General features: G+C 36.7%; 2 protein-coding genes across 4 annotated transcripts; one reads left to right on the forward strand and one right to left on the reverse strand.

Moving 5' to 3' along the window:
* Window positions 1-2,853: 2,853 nt before the first annotated feature.
* On the reverse strand, window positions 2,854-10,122 carry hapstr1b (HUWE1 associated protein modifying stress responses b). Its single transcript, XM_067442127.1, has 4 exons — window positions 9,764-10,122; window positions 8,507-8,587; window positions 4,422-4,697; window positions 2,854-3,972 (listed from the first exon to the last, which is right to left on the reverse strand). Exons 1-4 carry the CDS (start codon window positions 9,957-9,959, stop codon window positions 3,731-3,733), a joined length of 795 nt encoding a protein of 264 aa, XP_067298228.1. The 5' UTR covers window positions 9,960-10,122; the 3' UTR covers window positions 2,854-3,730.
* Window positions 10,123-10,297: 175 nt separating this feature from the next.
* On the forward strand, window positions 10,298-24,078 carry abcg2b (ATP-binding cassette, sub-family G (WHITE), member 2b). Of its 3 annotated transcripts, XM_067442125.1 has the most exons (17): window positions 10,298-10,572; window positions 11,894-11,977; window positions 12,097-12,273; window positions 13,671-13,730; window positions 13,826-13,943; window positions 14,374-14,529; window positions 15,069-15,226; window positions 15,384-15,535; window positions 16,284-16,367; window positions 16,505-16,647; window positions 17,005-17,156; window positions 18,038-18,127; window positions 21,451-21,575; window positions 21,692-21,846; window positions 21,929-22,018; window positions 22,184-22,236; window positions 23,374-24,078. In XM_067442125.1, the coding sequence occupies exons 2-17, from the start codon at window positions 11,952-11,954 to the stop codon at window positions 23,519-23,521; spliced, it is 1,887 nt and encodes a 628-aa protein (XP_067298226.1). In that variant the 5' UTR covers window positions 10,298-10,572; window positions 11,894-11,951; the 3' UTR covers window positions 23,522-24,078. The 3 variants fall into 3 exon arrangements, with proteins under 3 accessions (XP_067298226.1, XP_067298227.1, XP_067298225.1); XM_067442126.1 differs by lacking the exon at window positions 11,894-11,977; XM_067442124.1 differs by lacking the exon at window positions 10,298-10,572 and having other exon boundaries at window positions 11,803-12,273.
* The last annotated feature ends 192 nt before the right edge of the window (window positions 24,079-24,270 follow it).

Here is a 24,270-nt window from a genome sequence, read left to right on the forward strand (position 1 = left end):
TTTGCAACTACATGTCAACTAACTGTCATTAGAGTATTAGTAGACTGTCTGATTAATATTAACTAAAACGTTATTTTGTCTGTCCCCCAACAGACATTCTATTTATTCATCTAACCCTAAAACCTAACCATAACCTACCAGTCTACTGACAGTATACTAATACTCTAATGAGAGCTAGCTGACATGTAGTTGCAAAGTTACTTATAGTTAGTAAAATGTCTAAAGTGGACTATCAAAATAAAGTGTAACCGAACATTTTATTACAATAATAATGTAATAATTATGACATTATGTGCAGCTATTACATTATTAGTTGCTAGTCCAAAATAATCAAAATATATAACATAAAATCTTCCTTGTTTAATGTACTGTAATAACAGTATATTATGCACAATTACAAGCAAATAACTCTATAAAACACCCTATTCACAAGTATATGTAGTTCATTACTCGGAAATGAAATGTATAAAAGGTTACATTAAAATAAAGTGTAGGTCTAACCAAAATCCCTATAGTTTTATATTTTACAATGAATAGGGGACTGGAGCTGCATGTCATGCTCCAAAATCTGCAAAAATGCACAAAGAAAGTAGTTTTATATAACTTGTGTGATAAATTCAAATGATAAATTAGTGTAATTAACAGAATCTAATTAGATTTTGCTTAAAATCTCCATGGCTGCTCTTGAATCTGATTTAAATACTGAGCTTGACAGCCTCAGTCCCCATTCACTTCCATTGTAAAAATAATAATAGCTGTTCTTTTCATTATATTCTGCCTAACATCTCCTTTTGTGTTCAACAGAAGAAAATGATACAGGTTTAGAATGACATGAGGGTGAGTACATGATGACACAATTTTCATTTTTTGCTGTGCATTAGTAAGCGTTTGATGTTTATTATAGACAGGCTTCTACAATACACAATTATTTTCCACTTTTCTCTCTTTCCTCCTCTCTCTATCTCTCCCTCTACCCACTCATGAAGCTTTGCCTTTGTTGGTGATTTTTCTCATTCAGCACAGCACCAGTGAGCTCATCTTCTTTACCGAAATGTATCTGTCCCCCTCCCTCTCTTACATGAGACAGAAACCCACCTTGTACTGACATTTTTTTCCCAAAACTATGTTCAAAAGATGCTGTTACCTCATGTACACACAATATATGTCGACAAGACGCGATCTGCAAGAGCAATTTGTGTTTTTGACGGATTTGAATTTCCACTCTCTCGTCGTCATGCTTCTTTGTGTTGTTAACTGCTGCCCCCTAGCGGTGACTGATCAATATTACGCGACAAAAGATAAAAACAGCCCCGCTTTCTCATGGCTAGGAAGGATACACATTACTTCTAGATATGTAACGTGTTGCTATGGTGATGGGCTTACGGTCCTCTTTAAAGAGAAGCCAATATTATTCGGATGACAGCAGCGTGAAGGAATGCGGAGTCGGTGACACTGTAAGAAGATCGGCGGACTGTTACCATAGAAATAGAGGATCGCACTAAAGCGTGGACGCTTATTTTTTATCAATGAAACAACAGGTTTCGCGTGAGAAAGAGGGGGGAAATTGGGGTATGGATGTACTAAAAAGGATGATGAGCGAGAAAGGGGTATAACGGGTTTAACAAAACTGCAGAAAAGAAAGCTGTTTTGAATTTAAAGAAAATTTTAAAAGGATACGCACTCAAAATAAAAAACTGTCCTCGCTTCATATTTCATCCTAAGGTTTTTTCCCCTCTCTTCCAAATCAGTATTGGTTTTGTTCATGCTGTGGAACACAAAAGTCATTTTGAAGAATATCCTGGGCGGTTGTTGTGTGTTGACGGTGTTGACAGGATGGTCACTTTTCAAAATTTCAAGTCGCAATATCACAATAAACTATTTTAAGTCTTTTGAAGTTATGCAACATGAGTTGTAGGTCGTTATTCTTTCATAAAAGTCTTTCAGATCTAATTTGTTAATTGATCAATCAACTGATTCACTGAATCGGTTTTCTGACACGAACACTTGGAAATATTAAACTAATTAATTGAATTTTTGTCATTTTGTTCAGTATAATACCTTGTTACTTCTGGTGTAATACTGACAATATTTTGAGAAACGACTTCAGAGGTTGAAGGACATTTCTAGATAGCATATGAAGAGGGCATATAAGACCATGGCCACCAAAACAGTTTTTTTCTTCTTTAATGTTTATAAATTACATGACTACTTCTTGTTTTTTTAGGTAATATTAAATGCAGTCGCAAAAACCATGTAGCTAGAAAAGGATTTGAAAAACATGTTTTAAAATAGTCTTGGAAAGATAGCACATCACACTTCTGACACCGTTTGACATATTGCTGTCTCCTGCCAAACGCTTTTCAACCATTCTTCAAAAAAAAAAAAAAAAAAAAAAAAAAAGAGAGAGAAGCTGATTCTCAAGAGATTTGTCAACGTTTTGACATCCCCCCTTTCCACACAATTCAGATCTTAATACTGTTAGTTCTTCACAACCATATTAGCAGCCCTTTATATTTCCATGATGTTGGTCGAATCAGTTTTTTTTTTTTTTTTTTACTTGTGGGGTAGTTGCTAGCATTGTAGAACTGTAGCATTTCCAGACTATAAAGGCACATTCATTATGTTCAAATGCTGATGAACACATGGGCAAAGCAAGTATTTTTGAAAGCATTGTTATTGACAGCTGTTGTTCACAGATTGTCAAAGGAACAGTAACAGACTGTATTTTTGATTGCACACAACAGAATGTCCATTTCATATATTAACATACTAATCTAGTTTTAGGATTAAAATCTTGTGTGCTGGCAAGTGAATATGCAATGACTCGGATGACAAAGGTAGCAGAAAAAGAGGTAGTTAAAAGCTTGATTTCTTTAATGCAAGAATCATTATTGTACATTAACAATTCAATGGTCTCTGCACAGCTTTTTTTTACAATATGTACCACAAGTCTATGTCAGCACCTACAGGTATTTACATTACATAATGTTACACTGGAGACAAAGGTGCTGGGGAAAAGAGTGACGAAAGAGGATGAATGAAAAAAGGATGGATGCTCAGGAAGAATGAGGGGAAATTATTGAATAAGAGTGATTGAGATGTGCATGACAGCGGATGTATGGCTATCACAGCACTTGTGCCTGCTGCTAGAGCAGAATTAAGAGAAGGCAAAAAATAATGAATAACATTGTCAATAATATTAAAATAAAACATTTGTTGCTTTTCAAAGCCGCAGCGTGGTAACTTGAAGCTGGGGCAGTGACAGGTGCTGGAGGAAGAGGCAGGTACCACACACACACAAACACTCTAACACAAAACCCATCAGTCGTTCACTCGCACACATCAAGTACTTGTATACACAGTCATACAGACATTGCTCATTATGTTGCGAACATGCACACAAAAATGTTGTTCTTGTTCCTGCGTTCGATCACGTCTTAGTTCAGCCGTAACACAACCATACACACACACAATCAACTCACACAGCAATATAGTGAATGAGGGTCGTGTGTTTGTCGACAGGATCCTATGGAAGGGCACTTAGGCCTCTGCACTGAACACCGTCCCCCACCAATGACCTCAACTGGGCTCTGTAGACCAATCAGAGAATGTGCTGGGCTGTGGTGAGCACTGTTATTGGCTGCTTTTATTTCCTGGTCTGAATAAAGATGGAAGGATGACTGAGGAGTGGCATTTTTTTCGCTGTTGTTGTTTTCTTTTTCTTAAGAGCTCAGATCATCCTATTGCGTTTGTGAGTGGGCGAGTCTGTTATGACATCATTGCACTGGGCAGAGCTTCGTTTCCGAGTTCCGTTGTCGAGGTGGAGCGCCATCTCCTCAGCAATGAAAGTGTTGAGGTCCACGTCGTGGAGGCCATTTCTGCGGCGGCTAGGAGCAGAGCTGGCGCTCAGGTGTGTAGGTGAACCTGGGGCGCCAGAACGCATACTGATACTCGCCATGGCTCCGCTCAGACCTGTAACACACAGGTAGGAACATATAAATAATAAATGTCTGAATTATATTCTTTCATCAAGACAAAAAAAAAAAAAAAAAAAAACATTCGTCACCTTCATCAGTGACATTTTGCTGTATTTTGCAGTACTATTTCGGGGAGGGGATGTGGAGGGGGAAAAAAAGAAAGAAAAAAAAAACATTTTAACAGTGGCCATAGTGTGCAAGTGTACAACTCAAAATGCCCAAAGCAAGGGAGCACTTTATATTATACGCTTCAAAGAATGCCATCAGACTTTTCTGTGCTGTCCAATGCAACAAAAAAAAACTTGAATTGCGTGATTAGATAGATAGATAGACAGATAGAGAAATAGACATAGATAGATAGAAATAGATAGATAGATAGATAGATAGATAGATAGATTTTTATATAGAAATTACATGGCACTTTCGTCAGTCAGGCACACTCACCATGCAGAGCAATGGCCTCCCTGAAAGGCTGCAGGTCTGTTTCTACAGATGAACTTGTCTCTGAGGACGTGGGTCGGCTTGGTGACACCATTGCAAGTCTTGGCGGAGCCCTGGAGCTACGTGGCGGTGGGGCTTTACCACAGAGAAAGCTGATAAGATCCTCACGCCGAATAGTCCGCCTCCTTTTCTTCACCCACGCCAGGACATCTTTGTTTCGTCTCTGATGACCGATCTGGATGCCCAGCTCATAACTCCGCTGATGGGCATCAACACTCTCTGGAGCATGGCAAAAAAATAATAATCAGCATGAGCAGAAATGTAGTATGTATGTGAGGAATCAGCCCAGCTGCATCAATATCTCCTAGTGATTTATGCCCAATGATGTAAGGCTCATTTTTTATATTTTCTTGTTAGAATTTTTAATTCGGCATCAAGCAGAGAGCAAGTATTTTATGTTAAGGAGACACTGAACAGCAGGTAAATTATGGCAAATGATTAAAAGAAGAAGCTTTTAATAATGTAATTATGTAGATGTTACATCATCAACTTCCAAAGCAATTGCATAACACCATTTTTTGTTCTGCCAGAGAAGCAGCAGCATCTCCTCCTCAGGAACAGCAGCCACTGTTCTTCAATATATTATTTTCAATCCATAATAAGCAACAAATAAACTGCCTCAACCAAAACTGGCAGGCATGAAGATTCGTTTCATTTGACAGGTTTTCCATCGCCAGGCTGGAACCAGACTGAAATGAATTATACGCTTGATATGTGGTGCATGAAATGATTCAAGAGAAGATAAAAATAATAATAATAAAAACTCACCAAGAAGGTAAGAAAATCGGATGTTTAAAAAAAAAAAAATACACTTGGACACAACGTTAACATGTACACTGAACTTTTGATAGATAAAAACAGAACATGTAAAGCAGGCACTAAAACTTGACCTGACACACAAATGCTTTGAAAACTTCTCATAATAGTCATATATGCGTGTATAATATCTGATCTCCTGTAAACGGAGCACACAAGCACCTCCTTGTTACTGACAGCTAATAATGTGACTCAAACTATACACAACACATCTCTCCTTAAAATCATTAAACGTCCTGTTCTTCGCGTGTTTTCGAAGCTGTAATTGTTTAGTGTGCGCAATATAACATCATTCATGTTTCTCGTGTAAAAAAAACAACAGTATTTTTCACACAGTTTACTTATCTGTACATCGCTGTTTTCGCTGTCCTAAAACGGCCTGATGATATATCCATCTCAAACTTTAAACTTATCAAACTGTGTGTGTGAGTGCGAGTGTTTTTATGTCAAAATTCAAATTTTGACAGTTGGAGGGGCTCCATTGGCGGCCATTCTCTGAACAATTTCTAATCAACTGAAATTCACTCATTTTCCATTCTAATACTTCTAATTTATCTGTCAGTCAATCACGGAGTGGGTGAGTGTGTTTGTTTTTGTGAAATATGACGACATAAATGTGTATGACATGGGTATGACACAGGTATTACAGGAGAGGTTGAAATATAAGGACATTATCCATGTCCCCACTTTTTAAAAGGCTTATAAATCATACCGTTTTTAAAAAAAAAAGTAAAAATGCAGAACGTTTCCTGTGATGGGTAGGTTTAGGGGCTGTGTGTGTCTGAGTGAGTGTGTGTGTGCGAGATTGGTAAGGGCAGTGTAAGGGATTAGAAAACAGTTTGTACAGTATAAAAACCATTACAACTATGGAATGTCCCCACGTTTCACAAAAACAAATGTGCGTGTGTGTGTCTGCCTGTCTATCTATCCAGCCTTAACTATTTCAAACTTTAAACTTATCAAACTTTTTGATCAACTCTCTCCCAAGCCAACTTAGGCTGCATTTTCACTGCAGGTCTTGATGCACAATTCCGATTTGTTGACTATATCCGATTTTTTTGACAACCCACTTACATCATCTTTTCAAAAGCGACCCGTATCTGATATTTGCATTTACACTGTACACTGGCAAAACAGCCCAAGACGTTCTTAACCAGTAAAAGGAAGTAAAACAGCGTGATATGCGATGGACGCAGACAAAATTATTGTACAATGTTTTGCTGTCTGCACTGTTTTACACATCTTTAAAGGTCAGCAAAACATTTCTCTCGTAAGGCGGAGAAAAAGAGGAGAGCCACTGACAGGGTTGCCAGGTTTTCACAACAAAACCCATCCAATTGCAACTGTGTTAAAGTATCCCAATTCCGCATGAAAACTGCGGACTTTGAACCTGGATCGCAGTTTGTGTCCACCTGAGTTGACGTCATTTACCTCCGTCCTTTTTTCAATGACGTACGTCTCGCATTTACTGGGGAATATCCGATTTGACCGCTTACATGGCAGACGCAAATGCATGCATCCGAATCATATCGGATTTATTACCACATATGAGTGAAGCCTAAAAAAGAAAAAAATCGGAATTGGGTCACTTGAACCATGCAGTGTAAATGGGGCCTTAAAGTTTGTCTTCAAACTTTATCTAGTTAGTTATGATGATTTTTAATGTAAAAATCACAAACGTCATTAGTTGACCTCAGACAACAATATTAAAAAAGAAAAAAAGCCAGTTCATGACACCTTTAAGATGCACAACAGTAAAAAAAAAAAATTCTAGGAATTATTTACAAACTACTTAAAAGGCAGGGTGGGTGATTTCCCCCAAAAAAAATTTAGTCTGTTTTCCAAAAAAAAAAAAATGATTGTAATTTTTTTCCCTTCTGGAAGGTGTAGGACCATAAAATGTTCTTTAAATCATTCCCACCGTTCACGCATCATCCGTGTATGTCATGCCATGCAGAGATAGACAGACATCAGTAACAAATACTGCAAACAAAACAGCGGACACCTTTTACAGTTCTTTATGCTGCATTCAAACCATTCACGCCATTTGAACTGATGCACCAATATAGTGATCAGTCATGTCACATTAAAGTGCATCAAAAAGACATTTATCATTTGAATGTCAAGATAAAATGGACAGAATACTTAATATGTACCTGTGGAAACTCGGATTTAAAATTATTCAGTGCGTAAAACAACCCTAATGTTAACTGTTAAAGATTGCATTCATACCATTCAGTACACAAGTGCATGGTACCGGAAGCCCTGTATCAAAACGGTTCAGTACGAATACATGTACCAATACATCCTAGTACACACAGTAAATCAAGAAAATCTAATTTAAACAACAAGACTAATTATGTTCAGCGATATAACAATGATTAGACTTCTGTTGATGACTATCCAAACAGTTGTTCACCTGTCAAATAAACCACAAAGCGTATTTGGTGTTTCCATGATTTCTACAAAATAAAAATACCCTGTAAATCGAGGGTAATACATGAATAATGTGATTAACAGACGATTGTTGGACAGTCTGTGTCCTGGTAAAAAAAAAGTGCTTATATCTCTATATTTAAACATTCTTGAAATATTTGGGATAATGCAAGAACACAAGTCAACCAAAATATATAACTATTGTTCTAGTGGTTTTTAAAACTTTAAAATCCAAAAATCGTACATATTGTGCCTTAAAATCAAAATATATTCCCCTCCCTCTTGCAGCAACATCTCTGATGACGTGTTTACTGGCGCCAGGGCAGGACAACCTGTCACTCACATGACAGAGCAGTAGCAAACAACGTTTTCTTTCCTCACAAGACACAATTACAATATTATCACAGTTTCCATTTTATGCGACTTTACACAATCACTCGTCAACTTTGTTGATGCAGTCTCCAGTAGTTCGTTTTTCTATCTCCAGATTCTTTTTGACAAAAAAAAAAAAAAATGTCCACACGGTGGCAACACCGCACTGGACCAAATTAATTATTACAAAAAAAATTCAAGGTGCACTGCGAGCTGAGTGTACAAAGTATGCATGTTAAGGAAAATTAGGTTACATGCGTACAGTTTGCACATACTATGGTGATGGCAATATTTATGTCACAAACCGTACGCATACTGTGGCATATGCATAAAAAAACTGAAGTATACATTGGGCTATAGCCATGTAAAATGCAAAACAGTTAATAAAAGGTTACTCAACCTACCTTTGTATAAGTTAGTGACGGCAGTTGCAGCATTTTGAAAGGGGACCCACAAGGAAAGCCCCTGTTGTTGACATACTCTATCTGAGGGAGTGAACACACAGGACAGGAAATGTTTACGTTGCAAGTGGAGACGCATCATTTCCCGTTCATATGAAACACATTAACCCACTGGGTTTAAAAAAAGAAAAACAAGAAAACACCCGAGACAACTAAACCCCCATCAGCTTCTTATTTAGTACCTTCACAGCCTCTGACACTTGCTGTGTGTCATGACTCATGAGATAGTGAGCTGCCTACTTAAACAGCACTTTTGGACACCGTAAGCGCGCTTGGAATGTTTTAAAGGCGTCTATGATGACCATAAGTGCTGTCTACATAAGCAGCTCTCCATGTTGTAAGACACAGCCATTAATTACACGACGTCTAAATTTGATATGTAGCAAGAGGACTCTACGCCATTTTGTTGTGTAGTTTTAGTTTCTTATTGTACCGTGTAGTCCAAATCAGAACTTTTTATGAAAATATTGCGTCCTCTATATTTAAACCAGTTTTGTAGAGTTTTATCGATTTAATAACAATTATCAACAAAAACAACACAGCTCTGCCTCAGACACAATAACACAGAATCGTTGAACTTAGCCTGCTAATCCTGCCTTCGCCATTTTGTTTCCATACTTTTGTTGTTAAGAATTTTTTTCACGTTTTCATCCGTTCATCGTATAATTTGTATTCCTAGAGCTTTTCGTCTACATATATGGCGTTTTGAGTACATAACACATTAGTTTTTGATCACAAATTGTTAATTTTCATCAGATGAACTCCTCCCTGCACTTCGCCATTTTGTTTCGCTGATAGACAACCAGCTGGGTGAAGATTTAAATATATTAAAAAAAACTCTTTAAATGTACGATACCTAGTTTTATTAATAAATAAAGACAGACAACCGATGATATTTCGGGATTTTATCCTCACAGAAACCGATTTGTGTGTCAGTTTACGTTACTCGTCTGCCACTTAGCATCAATGCTAATCTGTAAACGCCACCGGCCTTCAAAACAACCACAAAAAGGGAAATTAATAATATTTAAACGCTTAATGGGTGTATTCTATTATAAAATAACCACTTAACATCTTATTTAGATCGTATTAGATGTAATTTGCTGGCTATCCGTTAGGCTTTTGAGTTAGTGTCCTTTGTTTGCCAGTGTCAGAGTTAGCTGGCTAGCTCTCAGTGACTTTTTATTATATATTTCGCACCTTTATACAGTTGTGCGACAGCGGTGGCTGAGTTCTGGAAGAGATGCCAAAGTTTTTGTTGGCTCTGTTCGGTCTCCTCCTCGCTCGGTTCCTCCTGCTCGGCCTCGGCGAGGCACTGCCGCTCCCATTTGGAGAACCAGTGCTCAGGTCCGTGTTCCTGGATCTCCGCTTCCCCCTCCTCCTTCTTCTCCTCCATGGCCACAAAAAAACACTTAAACCGCTGCTGTAATGCTCTAACGTTTGCTCAAACAACTCTCCGTGGTGATTAAACCCGGACGTAGTCGTTTGTCGTCGGCGGCGGCCTCATCGACAGCTGTTATTTTACGTCTGCATAGCGAACGGTGCTTGCACTTCTCCGCCACACAGTCGATGAAAACAACTTAACGTTGCCGAGACTCAAACCCCGCCTGCTCGACGCTCATTGGCTACAGACCACGCAGGGCCAGCGCAGGGCGTGGCTTGGCGTCAACGGCTCGACTGTTTATTAGATGCGTCAACTGTCTCTCATCTGTCACGGAGCGACAATGAAAGAAGAGACCGCCCCTGTTTATGTGAACTGCCACACCAAACACTTGAGCCTAAACTCAAGTACACCGAGTAGGAACGCAAGATTGCGCAAGGCCATAATGATTCGCTATTCATGCTTTCCAAAGTGTTTTTCTGTTTCTCTTCTGTTCATTACAAGTAGGCGACTGTTAAACAAAGAGTGGGGTTTTTGGTTATACAGCCTGTTGTCATTACCTTCTTTGGCCTACAGAGGGCGTCATTATACAATAACAAGAATGCATCTTTCGTGCAAAACTTCACAGGTAGGAAACTAAATTGGAGAAAATCACGCTGGACATTTATATCCTCCTGGGACCCAGTAATAGACTTTTGTCCACTGTAGTGGACATTATATTTTAGTGAGTTTCTGTGACATCACACACGTCACAGTTTAGAGTCAGGATGTCCTTTATAGAGCACATTCAGGGCTTTGCAAAGATACCAAATGTTTGGAGGTGTCACCAGGACAACAACAACTTCTTGGTCTTTAAAAATGGCTGACATAAATGTTTAGCACTCTTATGGAAATATGATCATATTTTGTAATTATAATTTAAATCTGATTAATTTTCTAATTGTTTGTTATAAATCAACATCTCAGGAAAATGCTATGGGGTTTCTAATCTAAATATGACTCTTTGTTACAAAACAGGGCATTGATTTCATAAATGTCCACTGTAGAGGACACCGGGACTTAAATCAAGTTTATAAGGCATTTTGAAGACACAACAAGTAAATAGAAAAATAAATTACATATCAATATTCCTATGAAATATTACATATTATTATGAAAATGTTGCCAATTATTACTCCCCTTATTACACTTCTTTTTTTCATTACATGTTGCACCAAGAACACAATAATATGCAAATTAGATGCAATATACCGATACATTGTATTAAATGGGAAAATCCAAGTATGGCCATTTTACCCACATATTGCATAAAGTAAGATGGTATATCAAAGCATTCAGTTATATCTTTTATAACATAGCTCAGAATCATCTTTAAAAAAAGTTTGTTTAAAAAAAATCCTGAAACTTAAAAATGTATTCGTGAATTAAAAATAAATCCCATTGTTTTTGCCTATACATGCAGTTTCATTTCATTCAAAATTTTTAACAACTGAGTCCTGGTGTCAACTACAGAGGACATATCATAAAATATGAATATAATATAATTTTACAAAAAAATAATCTGTCCATTTGTTTCTTATGCTCTAAACAATCTAATGACATGAAAAAATACAAAATTCAAAAAACTTTTTTTTTCTGGGTCCCAGGAGGATATAGATCAGTGGAGAAAAAAATATTTTTACGGTATTTTGTGTTTAGATAATATATTTGTACATGTATAATTATTATATTTATAAATATACACACATGCATGTATATATTTAAGAAAAATTATATATATATATATATTAGGAGAAAGTCATCTTCTTAGTGATTTAACATGCTTGTGTGTGCAGGAGCAGTTGAATAATATATGATATGTCACATCCAGTAACTTGGCACATCATAATTCATCTTCATATGTGCAAAGTTGGAGCCTTATCAACTTACGTGTTGTTTCCTAAGTGCAGGTGTTACATAGCAGGAGATGTTACATAGAAACTGGGCGTGCAAGGACTTTGACAGGAGATGTGCTGTGACCCCTGGTTGTATGGGTAATTAATGTCAGGAGGAAGGTCCTAAAACAGGGTGGGGCGTCAGTAGACATTTGAATGCTCATTCCACCTGGAAGCTGTCACTTTTTCTCTCCTCTTCTCTGCCTCTGGTTTTCCAGCTCCATGGAAGTGTGTGAGATAAAAATGTTGCCTGCTTGGGAGAGCGATGGCACCAAGGTGTCTGTAAAAGTGCCAGGCCCAACTCTGACATACCAGAATATTCACTACTGCATTAGAGAAAGCCGTGGACTGTGTCGCAGGAGAGGACCTGAGAGAGACATCCTAAAAAATGTCAGGTGAGTGTGTCTAAATGTTGGTGTGCTGTAGAAGTAATTAGATCAGATTGTCTTATTCACTAGACGTTTACATGCTTCATAAGATTTACATCTTGCAATCGCATAGACCTGTTACGCAGCAAAACATACCGCTGTGCAGTCGAATATAGATTGCAGATCATTTCGATATAGATAACAGTTATCTTTAAGCTGTGCATTCCAGAGCTATTTGATATGCATGTGCATATCCGTGTCTTTCTGTGTTTCAATGTTTTTATATCTGCAAAATATTTTTTGTGTGTTTTATATGTAGCAATCAGCTGCTTGAGCTTGTTTCCGCCACAGAATAAAACTATTTAAAAGATAATTGCGACTTTTTATCTCAGTTCTGATCTTTTCTCGCAAATGCAAGTTTGTTATCACAATTCTGTGGTGAAAACAAGCTTCCAAAGTTGCATACCTCCATAGTTTTATGTTAGAACACAATAAATATAACCAGTTAAATAATACTTTATAGTACTTGATATACAAATGACAAATTTTAATGATAATATATTGTCAATACTATAAACATAGATTGGTCTTTTGTCACATAATGAAATCAGATTACCAAAAATGTGCATCACCCACAAACATATAAATTAACTGCTAAATTAAAAAGTGAATTTGTAAAGTCAAAAACAATATTAAGTATGATAAAGTATACACTGTTAAAAAAATATTCAATCAAGCCCAAAGGTGGAATTTATTTAATCAAAAATACAGTAAAAACTGTACAATACTAAACACAAATATTTTTTTTCTATTTTAACAGATTTTATAATGTAATTTACTCTTGTGAGTTGGAAGCTGAATTTTGAGCAGTATTACTCCAGTCTTAAGTGTCACATGATCCATCAGAAATCATTCTAATATTCTGAATGGCTGCTCAAGAAACATTTGTTATTATCAGTGTTGAAAACAGTTGTGCTGCTTAATATTTTTGTGATACATTTTTTATTGATGATATAAAGTTCAAATGAATAGCATTTATTTAAAATATAAATCTTTAAACATGATACATGTTTTGCTGTTTATTTTGAGCAATTTAAGGCATACTTGCTGAATCAGAGTATTCATTTCTTTCAACTTTTTGAACTTTTGAAAGTATAAAGCAAATAGTTGTAACTTGAGGATCTATATCTACCATTTCTTTCTGTTCTGTCTACCTGTTTTACAAATTACTTTCATCTGTGAAATCTAATAATTCAAGCATATTAAAAATATTTTTGATTTAATATAGATGTTGCCACATGAAGCATATTTTTAGGTTAAAAATACTATAAACATAGATTGGTCTATGTTGATAAAAATATTTGATAAACATATTTACAGTAAAATATAAACATAAAAGACCATTTTGCTATTTCCTGGTCTAGTGGAATCATGAAAACAGGACTGAATGCAATCATGGGAGCAACAGGAAGCGGCAAAACATCGTAAGATGCTCACAGAATCATCAGACTATAGATTATTTACAGCTGAAAAGCTGGCATCTACGCACAATTTCTAACCTTTATTTTTTTGTGTTAAGGTTGTTAGACGTGATCGCTGGCAGGAAGGATCCTCGTGGTTTGCGTTCAGGTGAAGTTCTGATTGACAACAAGGTTGTGACCTCTGACCTGCGTCTCATGTCTGCCTATGTTGTACAGGTGAGAATGCAGAATTTTGCAGATGTTAGTTTGTTAGTATGTATTCTGGGGCCGGTTGCATAAACCACTTAGACTAGTCTTAAAAGTAAGTCATCTAATTTTTTTCTTTAAGACTGGTCCTAACTTTTTAAAATCAGTTACATAAAATGGTAGATCGGTTCAATTTGAATTAGAAAAGTAAGACCGATTACATTTTGACTAATTACTAGTTTGACAAATTAGTGCTTGAGACACAGTCTTAACATAGTGACTAAGTTTATGCAACTAGCCCCTGTTCTGTTGTGTGACATGTGAATGTTAATGCTGGAAAGATTATTGTCTGATATGATTATTTTGTCTCCTTTTCTGGAATATTTTTCGTTCATTTAACTGGTTTAATTTTCAGCATTTTCTTTGCTATATGTCTATTGGTCTATCTCTCACCATGTAGGATGATATCCTGATGGGAACTCTGACTGTGCGGGAGAATCTTTTATTCTCTGGAAATCTGCGGTTGCCAAGGAAACAGTATTCAACTGCTGATAAGGAAAAAAAAGTGGAGAGCATCATTCAGGAGCTTGGATTGGAGGACTGTGCAGATACCAAGGTTAGTCACAAATGCTAAGACTGAAGCTTTTTATGTCCAGATCTATTCATTTAGATTTAGGTTTTGTGGAATATACACTCAAAAATGTAACTGTCCTGAGGTTGCAAAGGGGAACAAGTCTTGCTAAAAAGATGATAATATACTTGAAAGGTTTGGGCTGTTCATTTACTAGACAATAAGTTTTATTGCTTTTTATGCTTTATGTAATAAAGAATCACATAAGATTTAAATACAAAGTACCAATAATGCAAATTAATAATTAACAGCAAGTAAAAAATATAAAATACAAATAGTATTTATAATACAAATAAATACATAAAATAAACAATTAAATAATACAAAGATGAATAACTATATACACAGGGGTATTGAAATCAAATCCATATCTCTAACTACAAAATAAATACAAAGATCCTTAAAATATCCGTTTTTAGTTTATTGTTGTCGTGTAAGCTTACCCATATACAAAGATCTTTTTTATCAGGTCAGTTCAGGTTCTTGCTTCAAGTGGTTTTCATTTTAAAATATCTTTCTTCCAGATTGGTACAGAGTTTATAAGAGGTGTATCAGGAGGAGAAAGAAAGCGCTGTAGCATTGGTATGGAGCTCATTACATCTCCTAATCTTCTGTTCCTGGATGAGCCGACCACAGGCCTCGACTCCAATACAGCTAACAGCATCATTTCTCTCTTGCACAGGTGCGGACTTGTGCCTTATATGATAACGCTCCATCAGTAGGCTTATTATGTACTTCCTACTCAACCTCTGCTTAAACAGATGATCTCGAAATCTTTATGTTCAAGTCATTTTATTTTATCTCTTCAACTCCCCGCTGTCTCTCTTCTGGTCATTCAGGTTGTCTCGGGGTGGTAGAACTATCATTTTCTCGATCCACCAGCCACGTTACTCAATCTTCAAGCTCTTTGATCACCTGACACTTCTCCATAAAGGAGAAACTGTTTATGCTGGCCCTGCCGGCAAAGCCATGGGCTACTTCCAGAGTCTGGGTAAAATATCTATATTTGATATGCTGGTCACATTAATATGAATTAAATTAAAATTGTATATCAGTCTGATCTCATCTAGCTCATCCCGTATTTCGAAAACTAGCTAGATGGTAATACTGAGGATCCTTGAAGTACCATACAGTAATCACTACCATGTATGCTATCAAATACTGTATTAATATCTGTTATTTCCTTATATGTTTGTGTTTATATGATCAACAACAAAAGAAATGTTCTATTATTTGCTACAATGTAAAATATTTGAAATAGCTTAAATTAAACATGAAATAAAGAAGCATGCAATAATAAAAAACACAAAAGGTGCTAGAGTTTAATAAAATCAAAACTAATTGGACAATTTATCTTGCAATATAATAATAATAATAATAATAATAATTAATGCTCTACTAGCCTTTTGCTTGTGCATTAATAGTAGAATTTAATTAGTGGCTTTTAATATTTTTTCTACAATGCCTTTGCTATGATAGAACATTAAGGTTGCACGTAAGGTGTCCTTGTATACAGTGTAATTATGCATTTAATTGCTAAATAATAATTGAAACAGGGTTAGGATTAGAGTTTGTTTTAAGGTTAGTTCCATGTAATTGTGTATAATTTATAGTTATTACTATACTCACTACATGTAATGTGTAACATGGACACTGTAAAATAGTGTTAAGAGTATTTGCCATTCATATTTTCACATTTTATTAATTACATCATAACTATTTTCTCCCCTGTTGATTAGGTTATGAGTGTGAGGCTTTCAACAACCCTGCTGATTTCTTTCTGGACATAACAAATGGGGAGACTTCTCCTTCAATGCCAACAGGTAATACACATGCACAGACATGCAAATATGAACACCTTTATAATTATGAAACTGAGGGATCGACATATACAACTTATATGTTTTGTGGTATTGTTCAATCAAGTTGAGTGGATTGAAAGTTTCTCTCTCTTCTTTAGAGAAGCCATTGGCTGAGCTTTACAGGGAGTCTCAGTACTGTGCTTCTGTCAAAGAAGAGTTGAAATGTATCACTGGACCATCGGATCCCTCTTCTGAAGCCAAGAGAAAGGCACTGTCCTATGTCACCTCATTTTTCTACCAGGTTTGTTTAATTAGAAAAAAAGTCTTGACTTGTAGGTGTATTTTGAAGTAAATGGTTAACCGGTATATTAACTTGACTGGCTGTTCAACTTTAGCTCATAGCTGTTATCAGGTCAGTTATGGGTGAAATGAACATTGAGCCATAAACCTTGTCTTTTGGATGGTTGTAACATGATGTTCGCAAGTTAGACTAAAGAACTAAGATTATGTGAAATTCAAAGTAAAAGAGAAGACATATAAACTTAAAAAAAACATAAACAACAGATGTGACAATGGTTTTGTGTCTTTTCCATATATGTGCATGGCCATGCTTACCTGAATAAGTGTAAGTGGTTAAATATGTGTGTTTGTAATATAGCTGAAGGTGGTATGTTGGAGGACAATGCTGAACGTTGTCAGGAATCCTCAGACCTCATATGCTCAGCTGGCACTTAACATCATCTGTGCTCTACTGATTGGACTCATCTACTACCAGATGCCTTTAACTCTCCCTGAAGCCCTTCAGAACAGGTACTTTCACATCCAACCATCCATCCTCCCAACCATCTATCCATCCATCCATCCATCCATCCATCCATCCATCCATCCATTCAACCAACCATCCACCCAAACATCCACCCAACCAAACATCCATCCATCCATCCATCCACCCACCAATCCATCCATCCATTCAACCATCCATCTATCCTTACATCCATCCATCCATCCAACCAACCAACCATCCACCCAAACCCAACAATCCATCCAACCAAACATCCATCTATCCATCCATCCATCCATCAACCCAACCAACCATCCATCCACCCACCCACCCACCCAACCAAACATCCATCCATCCATCCATCCATCCATCCATCCACCCAACCCATCATCCATCCATCAACCCAACCCACCATCCATCCACCCACCCATCCACCCACCCACCCAACCAAACATCCATCCATCCATCCATCCATCCATCCATCCATCCATCCATCAACCCAACCCACCATCCATCCACCCACCCATCCACCCACCCACCCAACCAAACATCCATCCATCCATCAACCCAACCCACCATCCATCCACCCACCCATCCACCCACCCAAACATCCATCCATCCATCCATCCATCCATCCATCCATCAATCCAACCAACCATCCATCCATCAACCCAACCAACCATCCACCCACCCACCCACCCACCCACCCAACCAACCAACCATCCATCCATCAACCCAACCAACCATCCATACTGTACATATATACCTACATCCAACCATCCATCCATCCATCTATACATCCAACCAACCAACCATTCATCTAAACACACACACACATCCATCCAACAAACCAAATATCCATCCATCCTGCCATCATTACAGTTTAATTTCTCTCTGTTTATCTGTGCAGGATTGGAGCTTTCTTCTTTCTCATCATCAACATGGTGTTTGGCAATCTATCAGCAGTTGAACTCTTCATTAATGAAAGAGCAATCTTTGTGTAAGTATGACATTATAAGTTCAAATCAAGTGTGCTTATAATTGTAAATGTTTAATTTAACTGTTATTTTAGTTTTATGTATATAATATAGTATTTATTAATATTTCTAAATAGCTTTTAGATTATATATATATATATATATATATATATATATATATATATATATATAATCAGTTTTCACTTTAATTTTGATTCAAGTTTTAGTCCTTTTATTATGTGATGCTTTGTTTTTTAAATTTTGTCATTTTTAGTTTAGTTAAATTTTATTATTTTATTATATATTTTTAATAAAAATATTAGTTAGTTGCCAAGACAACGTTTCTAATTTTTATTAGATTTTTTTAAGTTTATGTTTTTCATCTAATATTTATATTTTATTTGATTTCAGATTTATTTCAATTAATGGAAATTATTTTAACAGTTTAATAGTTTTGTATTAGTTTGGTTAACAACACTGCAATTTATCTGTTCAGATTCTGTATGTATTTAATGGAATTTCCTTTCATTGAAGGGGTAATGACATGAGAAATCAAATTTGCCTTGATATTTCGATAAAAGGACTTTATACCATTAAAACATCCTGCAAGTTCCATAGCTTAAAACGTCCTCCTTATTATAAACAAATCATTTATTTAATCAAGCTTCAAAAACACCTTCTTTTGATATTGCAGGATATGTGATGTCAGATGACATGGGCAACTACATATAACTGCCGCCAGAGCTAGACATCTATATCTGTCTCTCATTTCATTTCATTTCATTTCGGGGGCTGTGTCCTCCGGAGGACACATCCTGTGAAGGATGCAGTATATGGAGTGTCCTCAATCAGAATTCAACGAGATGTCCTTTATAGGACACACAGGCAGGAAGTATCACATTGCTATGCCAACACGTTCAGCCTCGTTGCAGTCTCACGCCAGTTATATAAATGAAAATTATATATAACTTGTAAAATGCCTCTTGCCTTGACAGCAATGTACTGTTCTAAACGTTTAAAAAGCACTAAACACTCCTGTTTAGCACAACTATCTGTTTGAGGTAATACATCTTAAAAAAACAAAAACAAGCTTAAACTACTTACAAATATTTAAAACACCACATCTACGATTGCATGTATACCTGGCAGTGGTGCCATTTTTTCAAATAATATAAAAAATAAAACAAGACAATTGCTAACAGTGACACAAAGATTTGTGGGTTATCTGTAGCAGCGAAGGATCTCATGCACACTCCGAATTCCTGTAAAAGAAGGGCGCATTCAAAAGGTCGCATGTGGAGTGTCCTACTCACTTTTTTGAAATTAGACGGCATGATGCATGCAGCCTTCGAATGCGACCTCCGGAGGACACAGCATTCCCAAATGAGACACAGCTTATGTATTGTTCAGGGGTGGCAAACTCCAGTCCTGGAAATCCTCAGTCCTGCAGAGTCGAGCTCCAACCCTGATAAAAGTCACCAACCTGCAGCTTTCTAGTAACACTTCAGACCTTGATTAGATTGCTCAGGTGTTTTTGATTAGAGTTGAAGCAAAACTCTGCAGGGACCAGAGTGCGTCTCCCCTGGTATAATTATACGTCATCACACTATACGCCACACCCCCTGGCATTAATTTGCCTAAATTGGATGTGAGTGTCGCGTCGCATCAAAAAACAAATAGGGCGTTTGTCGCATCAAACCCATTCAGGGCGTTTCTAGGATTTTCATTTTAGGGGGGCTTAGCCCCCAGTGAGGGTAGGCCTATGGAAAAAACGGCAACACTTTAGTTTAGGGTCCAAATTGCGCTATTAACTACTAGCTTACAAACGTGCATACCCATAGGATATTGGCTGTTTATTATTACTTATAAAGCAAATATTACCACCTTACTGCATGGCCATAATGTACATTAATCGTACCCAATAATGTAGACAGGTTTATAATCACCGAGATCCCAAATGTTAGGGGGGTTCGGGTGCATGGTCCCCCGAGAAGATTTTGATTTCTATGATCTATATATGTGCATTTTAAGAGGTTCTGAAGGCCAAAAAATTAGATAACAATAGCTTGACAACCATGTCAGTGGGCATTAGATTGCCTTTATCTCCGCATTTCTCTTTTTCTCAGTTTTTATCTTGCCCTGTCTCTTCCCCTCATAACGCTGAGCTTTGACGGATATAGTTTTTTCCATTTTTGTCAGTGAATAAAGTAAACATTTGGTTTAAATATTAACATACTGAATTTATATGTTTCATGAATAATTTTCTTAGACACGATAATTTACTGTTTATTGAAGTTTTAAGTTTATTAAATTGATTCACAATATAAACACATTAATTACTAATCTTTTGCCCAATACAGGCTGAAAAAAGTTTTTTTTAAATTATTTACTGAAGTTTACAAATATTAATTTACAATACATACATTCATTATTAATCTTATGCCTCATCTGATGGAAATGGCTTAGTTAATATTTCTTGTTCATTAATTAGGCCTACATTATGAATCACATAGGCATATTTTCAGTTAAAAATTGCAAAATGAGACAAAATTTTATTCATTTGCCTGAATAATTTTGTCTTTTGTTTAACATTTCTGACTGTCAAATATGAATGTTTAGTCTAGCTGCTTACATTTATCTTACTTGACATTGAGTTGCGCTGCTAAAATTTGCGCTCAGCCTCAGCAGTTTCTGTCTGAACATAAAGCCCGCCTTCTCTGATTTGATTGGTTTTATCAAATATTTTGACATTGACGAGCGGTGACAGACCAATGAGGCTCAGATTTATGCACACACCTCTGCTTCTGACGTGCGCGCTGCTCAGCGACGCTGCGGATTGAAGAACACACAGACTAAAAGACGGGACGAAGCTGAAGCCTCCCGCCAGTTTCATATGTTTCAAAGGTTAATCACATATTTTTAGGGGGGGGCTGAGGCATAAGTTTAGGGTGGCTGAAGCCCCCCTAAAAAGGCCCTAGTGACGCCCATGGAGCTCATTATAATGACTGATGCTGATCCACACACTTGAGTCTGTCTACATCAGGACAAATGGAAGAGTGAAAGAACACTCGCTTTGACATATCCAGTTTGCATCTCTGTACAGACTTCAGAAGGATCCCCGTGTCAGAAACAAGTGGATGGTGTATTTTAATGGCATCCCGGACTGTGTCAGAGTATTATATGTTTGTTCGGAGCGTTTTGATTTGTAAACGACACACTCTCTTTAATGGAGAGTTTGCAAAAGCACCTAACTGTATTGGATCTGACAGCCAAAAAATCCATGTCCTGATCCCTTTGATTTTCCTTTACAAAAAATATAATTGTATTTTATATGTGTGTTGTTTAGGCATGAGAACTCTGGGGGATATTACCGTACATCTGTGTATTTCCTGTCCAAGGTGTTTGTTGATCTGTTACCAAATCGCATTGTACCGATTTTCATCTTCTCCAGCATTTCTTACTATATGATGGGTAAGCATCTGGTGTGCTGAACATCTGGCACATCATTAAAACTATCAGTAGCATGTATTGTGTACTAAACGAAACTTAAATATGCACAGTAAATGTACTTATATATTTGTCAACAGGGCTGAATCCAGCATTCACGTCCTTCTTGTGCTTTGCGTTGACCATGTCTCTGGTCAGTCTGGCGGGAGTCAGCTTGGCCTTCCTGATCAGTGCCAGCGTGAGCTCGTTCGCCATGGCCAACATCCTCATAGCCTTGCCTTTTGTCTTCATGATGGTCAGATTTCCAACATACACATATATTCTTGTTCTTTGTCATTCTTTCTTATTCCATCTTTTTTTCTCTCTCTTTGTTGCAGGTATTTGGAGGGTTCCTAGTAAATCTCAACTCCATGCTCAATTGGTTGTCCTGGCTCAAGTGGGCCAGTATCTTCAAATATGGACTTGATGTAAGGAGGAGGAGTAAATACATTCATTTTTGAATGCAAAAAGTGTTTTGCAAGACATAGCACATTAAAGGAGTGCAGCACATGCTTTTTAAATGCATTGTCACACATGATCCGATTGTATAAGCAGTGCTGATTATACTGTAATTATGTGTTGTCCTTTCGTAGGCTGTGACTATAAATGAAATGAAAGGGCAGGTCTTCTACAGTGGCAACGCTACGTAAGTTATTTATACTGTATAACGATAAAAGTGTAATGACAGTTCACTGAAAGTTCACAGTGTTGTATAACTAAGAAGTTAGATGAGCTCTTGCAGATCATGACAGACTCGCACACTACGGTTCAAAAGTGTGGGGTCAGTGAGATTTGTTTTAAAGAAATAAATACTTTTATTCAGCATGGATTCATTAATTAACTCAAAAGTGACAGTAATAACTTTTATAGTATTACAAAACAAATCTGTTTTTTTAAACTGTTCTTTTAAACTTTTATTATACTTTTATTCTATTAATGAATCTTGAAAATGTCTTGTGGTTTTCACAAAAAATATTAAGCAGTTTTCAACTATTGTTTTCATCACTGATAATAAACTCATTTTTTAAAGTCATTTTAACATAATTTAAGTTGAAATAACTTAAACATTTAATTCGATTGTACTGCAAAAGTTCAAAATTTGCCTCTTTTTTTTACAGTGTATATTCAAATAGAAACCATTTATTTGAATAATTGTACTGTTGTTTACTGTATTTTTGATCAATTATGCGATCTTGGAGAGTATAGGATACATAAACACACTAAAAAATCTTAGTGTAACGCAGTTTGTAGATGGGAAGGAAGGAGGCGGAAACCGGCGAACGTTTCACAACTTTAATATACAAATAAATAAACAAAACAAAAGTAAAACCCCGGGCAGCCCCTCACGAACGACTGCCCGCAAATACCCACAAAATAAAACGTGGGCAGCCCCTCACGTACGACTGCCCACAAACACATAATAACAAGTAAAACACAACTCAACATAAACTCCAGGCCTGGTCCTCTCCCGTCTTCCGCAGCCCTTGCTCCTCCTTTTATGCTCCCGTCACATGGCCGCGAGACGAGACCGGTGTGTCATGCAGTTGGCACTCATTAACACTCATCACCGGCCCGCTCTCGCGGTCCCTCGCCCCGCTGCTTGTCCCACCACACTTAGCAACCACAAACTTTTGAAGTGTACATCACAACACAATATTGGCATAAATGTTATTCTTTGAGTCATTGTTCACATTTTAATTGAGCAATTGAAATCGAAGCTTTTTATAGTCACAACCAAACCTAGATATTTACATCTTCTGTTTGCTCTCTTTCTCATGGTCAGACTGACAGGAGAGATGTATCTGAAATCTCAGGGGATCGACTACAGTGTGTGGGGCTTCTGGCAGAACCTGGTGGCTCTTCTGGGCATTATATTGGTGTGTATGACATTCGCATACATACAATTACGCAGGATCAACCGCTGGAAATAACAAACATCCTCTTCATAACAGACTGACTCTTACTAATTTCATAAAATTCATATTTTTGTACTCCAACTCCATTTCTGGTGTATGTTTAATACACCGTTGTCTATGTAAATTATAATATTTTAACGTAATAATTAATGTTTTATGGTCTGGGACTGATGCCTGTTTGTAAATATGAAATACTTTCTAATGTAAAAAAAAAAAAAAACATGTTGTGCAACTTATCTGTATTTGAAGTGCAATATATGCTATGTAAATGTTTTTCTCTCAAAATTAAATAGTAAAACAAACAATTATTAGATAAAATATTGAATTAAAAGATAAGAGACATATTGTTTCTCTAGCAAAATCACTGTATTTATAGAATTAGACTATGGACTTAAAACTTTATAGTTACTGAGATGTAGCCCTTGTGACCTGTAAATATAAAAATATTTTAAAAAAGTCATGAGTTGCAAAGAATATATGGTCATAGATTTTGTTCTGTTTAACCAAAAAGAGAATTATATTTTGAGTTTTCATTTATTTTGAGCAATATGTTTATATCCCAATAATAAAATTAAAATGTGTAGCCTGTGAGCAAGTGTGCAGCTTTTCCTTTTCTTTAAATAGACAATACGTCATTTCACCACTAGGCGGCAGCACCGTCCTGAGTCAGACTATAGGTCATCACTTACTGTGACTCACATTCTGCAACTGTTCCTCCACTCTCTTTGCACTGCCCTGATATTAATTATACACACACTACTGTA

This window comes from Pseudorasbora parva, chromosome 4 (assembly GCF_024679245.1).
Source record: "Pseudorasbora parva isolate DD20220531a chromosome 4, ASM2467924v1, whole genome shotgun sequence".
In the NCBI taxonomy this organism is placed as follows: Eukaryota; Metazoa; Chordata; class Actinopteri; order Cypriniformes; family Gobionidae; genus Pseudorasbora; species Pseudorasbora parva.

Excerpts from the sequence above, each read along its gene's own strand:
- hapstr1b (XM_067442127.1), bottom strand. The coding sequence starts at position 9,959 with ATGGAGGAGAAGAAGGAGGAGGGGGAAGCGGAGATCCAGGAACACGGA. Across the intron at positions 8,588-9,763 it reads TGTCGCACAACTGTATAAAG|ATAGAGTATGTCAACAACAG; the intron begins GTGCGAAATATA and ends TCACTCCCTCAG. Across the intron at positions 3,973-4,421 it reads GGAGGCCATTGCTCTGCATG|GTCTGAGCGGAGCCATGGCG; the intron begins GTGAGTGTGCCT and ends TGTGTGTTACAG.
- abcg2b (XM_067442124.1), top strand. The coding sequence starts at position 12,035 with ATGCTCATTCCACCTGGAAGCTGTCACTTTTTCTCTCCTCTTCTCTGC. Across the intron at positions 21,847-21,928 it reads TGCCTTTTGTCTTCATGATG|GTATTTGGAGGGTTCCTAGT; the intron begins GTCAGATTTCCA and ends TCTTTGTTGCAG. Across the intron at positions 22,019-22,183 it reads TCTTCAAATATGGACTTGAT|GCTGTGACTATAAATGAAAT; the intron begins GTAAGGAGGAGG and ends GTCCTTTCGTAG.